The sequence below is a fragment of the Kryptolebias marmoratus genome, linkage group LG7 (assembly GCF_001649575.2).
Source record: "Kryptolebias marmoratus isolate JLee-2015 linkage group LG7, ASM164957v2, whole genome shotgun sequence".
NCBI classification, from domain to species: Eukaryota; Metazoa; Chordata; class Actinopteri; order Cyprinodontiformes; family Rivulidae; genus Kryptolebias; species Kryptolebias marmoratus.
In genome coordinates this window covers 13,832,354-13,835,616 of record NC_051436.1, presented here as the reverse complement: position 1 = coordinate 13,835,616, position 3,263 = coordinate 13,832,354, and the positions used below count along the sequence as shown (strand labels likewise).

Here is a 3,263-nt window from a genome sequence, read left to right as displayed (position 1 = left end):
AAATGAAGCAGAGGGGAGCGCGCGGGCAGGCATGGTGTTTGTGTCGGAGGGTTGAGGGGGTAAAAAGGCCTGTGTGGTTTACAAAAGTCTGCATTTATTTATTTATTTATTTATTTATTTATTTATTTATTTATTTATTTATTTATTTATTTATTTATCAGCCAGGGTTTTAAAAACCCCAAACCAATCAGGTCTGTGGTAGTTTGGAGTCATTTGGAGTCTCGATCAGGTCAATAAAAACCGATCAGTCGGGCTGTTTGTTTGTTTGTTTGTTTTTCCAGCAGGATTTAAAACATTTAAACAGGCAGATCTGAACTCTCCCCCCCCCCTCTGCTCCGCTTAGCTCTGATCTGCAACAAATGGACGTGGATGCAGATGCAGCCGCTTCGAACATTTCTGCCTCAGCGGCGTTTTTACGCACGCGCACTGCGCCCCGCCGCACATGTCAGCCTAAAGCTTCCAATAAAAGCACAATAAAACCTATACAGTATGCGGTTTGTGTGTGTTTGTAAATGTGTGTGTGTGTCTCTCTCTCTGCAGCCTGGGAGCAGCTCAAAGCGCGCGCGCGCTCCCAGAGAGCAGCTGAGGGGAGAAACCCGCGGCTGCAGGGAGACCTGCTGACCCCTCGGTGACCCCGGCCGCTCCGCGCGCTAAAGCAGATCCTCCCTTTTGGCTGTTTTACCTGCTGACTGGCCCGTCGCTGCTGGGATTCATTCAGCAAAAATAAACCACATTTACTGCATTTTTTTCTCTCCCACTAAAATGAAGCAAATGACGGATAAAAACACTTTTTACGCACAAAAAATAACAGTGATCCGTGACTCTTTCCTTTTGGAAAACCTCATTAAATCGGTACAATAATAATAAAAAATGAATGCAAATATTTATTTATTAGTATTTCCTTCATCTGCTGGTAAAAAAAACTCAGTTATACTTTATAGAATTTTCATTCCGCTGCAGATTATTTTCTCTCTTCAGCAGATTTTTTTATTTGCTCTTCTCGTCTGTTTAGTTCACTGTTTAAAAGTGAGAAAGGTAAATAAAAGTCTCTGCTGCCACATTTCTGCAGCCCCTGCAGCTTCCTGCCTCAGAACAGACGAGCCGGCAGCTCCTGGGTTGATTCCCTCAGAGGAGCTTCTCCTGCTGCTTTGTTTGTTGTTTATTTTTGTTTGTTCACCTTTATAATCACAGCCATTACCTCTAAAAACAAAAACAAATTTGTTTTTTTTTTTTTCTGAAAGCATAAACCACCCGAACTAACACCACACTGATACCCCCCCCCTCCACCCCCCCTTTTTTTATTGCTTCCTGTTGATGAATTCTGCAAATTTAGTCTTTTTTGTATTATTTCTGCTCAGCTTTCAGCCACCAAACCTAAATTAAATCCAATCAATTTGTTACCATTTATCACACCGAGACAGCTGCTAAACAACTAATATAACGACAGATAAAATGATGACACACCTGACTTATTGTAGGTATTTAGTCTAGTTGAAGAACGGCGGCTGCTGCGGTTATTATTTATTTTTATTTTCGATTTTTTTTCCCATTTCTGACACTCACAGGCTGCTGACTTCCTGCAGAACTCAGCTCTCAGGGGAGATAAAAGCCACAAGAAACACACACACAGAGTATTTCAGAGCTGATGTGGTTTTTTTCCATTAGCTCTTTAAAAGCTGTCTGATTATACAGTCTGCCTGCAGGGTGTTTGTATTTATTTCTTTTTTTTAAATCATCTCTAACTGCTTTAAAGACAAATATTTATCCTGATATGACCCCGCTGTTAGAAATATTTCAAACTGCTTAGACGGAGGTTAAATAAATAACTAAAAACACACCCAGCCTCACATTTCACATCTTGTCTGACTTCTAGATTTTATTTGTTTTTTTTTTGTTGAGGTTGAATTTTCCCCAGCTGTAAAATGTTTGTAGTTTTTTTCTTTTAAAAGCAGCTGCAGTCTGTTGCAGTCCTCCCAGCAGCAGAGGAGCTCTACTGTCTCCACTTCAGCACAAATCCAGGCTACTTTTATTTATTTCTGCTTGAACAGAATAAAAAAAAAGTTAAAGTTTGTGCTGTTCGTTCAATGGGTTTTTGTTTTATTTTTGAAAACAGCCACAACACTTAAAGATTCTGCTTTACAGATTAAAAATAAATATCTGCTCGATTACAAAAATATCTAAATGATACTGATTATTATTTTGATTAATTAACTAGTTGTTTGTTGTTTTTTTTTCCTTTAATTACTGTTAACTCCTGTCTTAGTGAGTTCATTGAAGCAACATTATTTAACCTGATTTCGTTTCCAAACTAACAAAAATCTCTGCCTCTGAGTCATTAAGTTTTCTTTATTTTCTTTATTTATTTATTTTGTGATAATCTTAGATGAATAAAATAGTACTGAAATATCGTCGCACGGTTTGACAAACTTCTCTTTTTTATTTATGACAACAGCAACGATAATTAACAAGATTTTGCTCCCAGACTAAAAACAAAATAGTGTTTGTTTTACTGTTTAAAAATAATAATTAAAAAAAATCTAATTACAGTTAGAATTCTTGCTGCAATATTTATTGTGATAATAATCGTTCAAATATAGTTACGCAAATGTTTTTTTTTTCTTTTATATAGAAACAGCAACATTATTTTACAGGATTTAACCTCCAATGTAAACAAATAAATCCATGTTTTTAAAAATATATTTATTGTTGTTTTTGTGATGTTAGAGAGAAATGGTTGAACTGTGTTAAAGTTATGTTTTTATTTATGGAAGTAGCAAACCATCAGTCCCTTCCAAACTGAGCGTTTTGAGTCTTTTTTTGTCATTTTGCTGTTACTCCTAAATAAATTAAGTGTAAATTAAAGTTAAGGTCCAGATTGTCCTTATTTTAGGAGGGTAGGGGGGAGGTGGAATCAGAAGCTAAATGGCTGTCCCTGCAGCCCACTCACCCCTCACTAATATCCTCCGGCAGTAGTCCGGATCCACTCCCAGAAGTTTGTCGTGGCCGTCCTCGCTGGAGGACGTCGGGGTTGACGCGGAGGTCCCCGGCGTGTCTGTGGAGCTCTGCACCGGGGACCGGCCGCCCAGCTCGGCGCGGCACTTGCCCTCCATCCGGTCCGGGCACAGGGGGTTGGGTCCACAGCGGTGGCTCCCATCGCCCATGGTGGTGGTTGTCTGGTCGAACATCTACAGCCCCGAAGTTTCCGTCTCTCTCCGGTCTCTCTCTCTCTCTTTCTCTTACTCCTCCACCCCCCCCCCCCCCCC

The 3,263-nt window shown here is 39.7% G+C and overlaps 1 protein-coding gene across 1 annotated transcript in view; it reads right to left on the bottom strand.

Annotated features, from left to right (window-relative positions):
* Positions 1-3,247, bottom strand: part of vax2 (ventral anterior homeobox 2) — a 21,113-nt gene extending 17,866 nt beyond the window's left edge. Inside the window, exon 1 of the mRNA XM_017433148.3 lies at positions 2,948-3,247. Within this exon, the coding sequence (XP_017288637.1) occupies positions 2,948-3,185 (238 nt within the window). The 5' untranslated portion in view covers positions 3,186-3,247. The remainder of the gene's footprint in view (positions 1-2,947) is intronic.
* Positions 3,248-3,263: the final 16 nt, after the last annotated feature.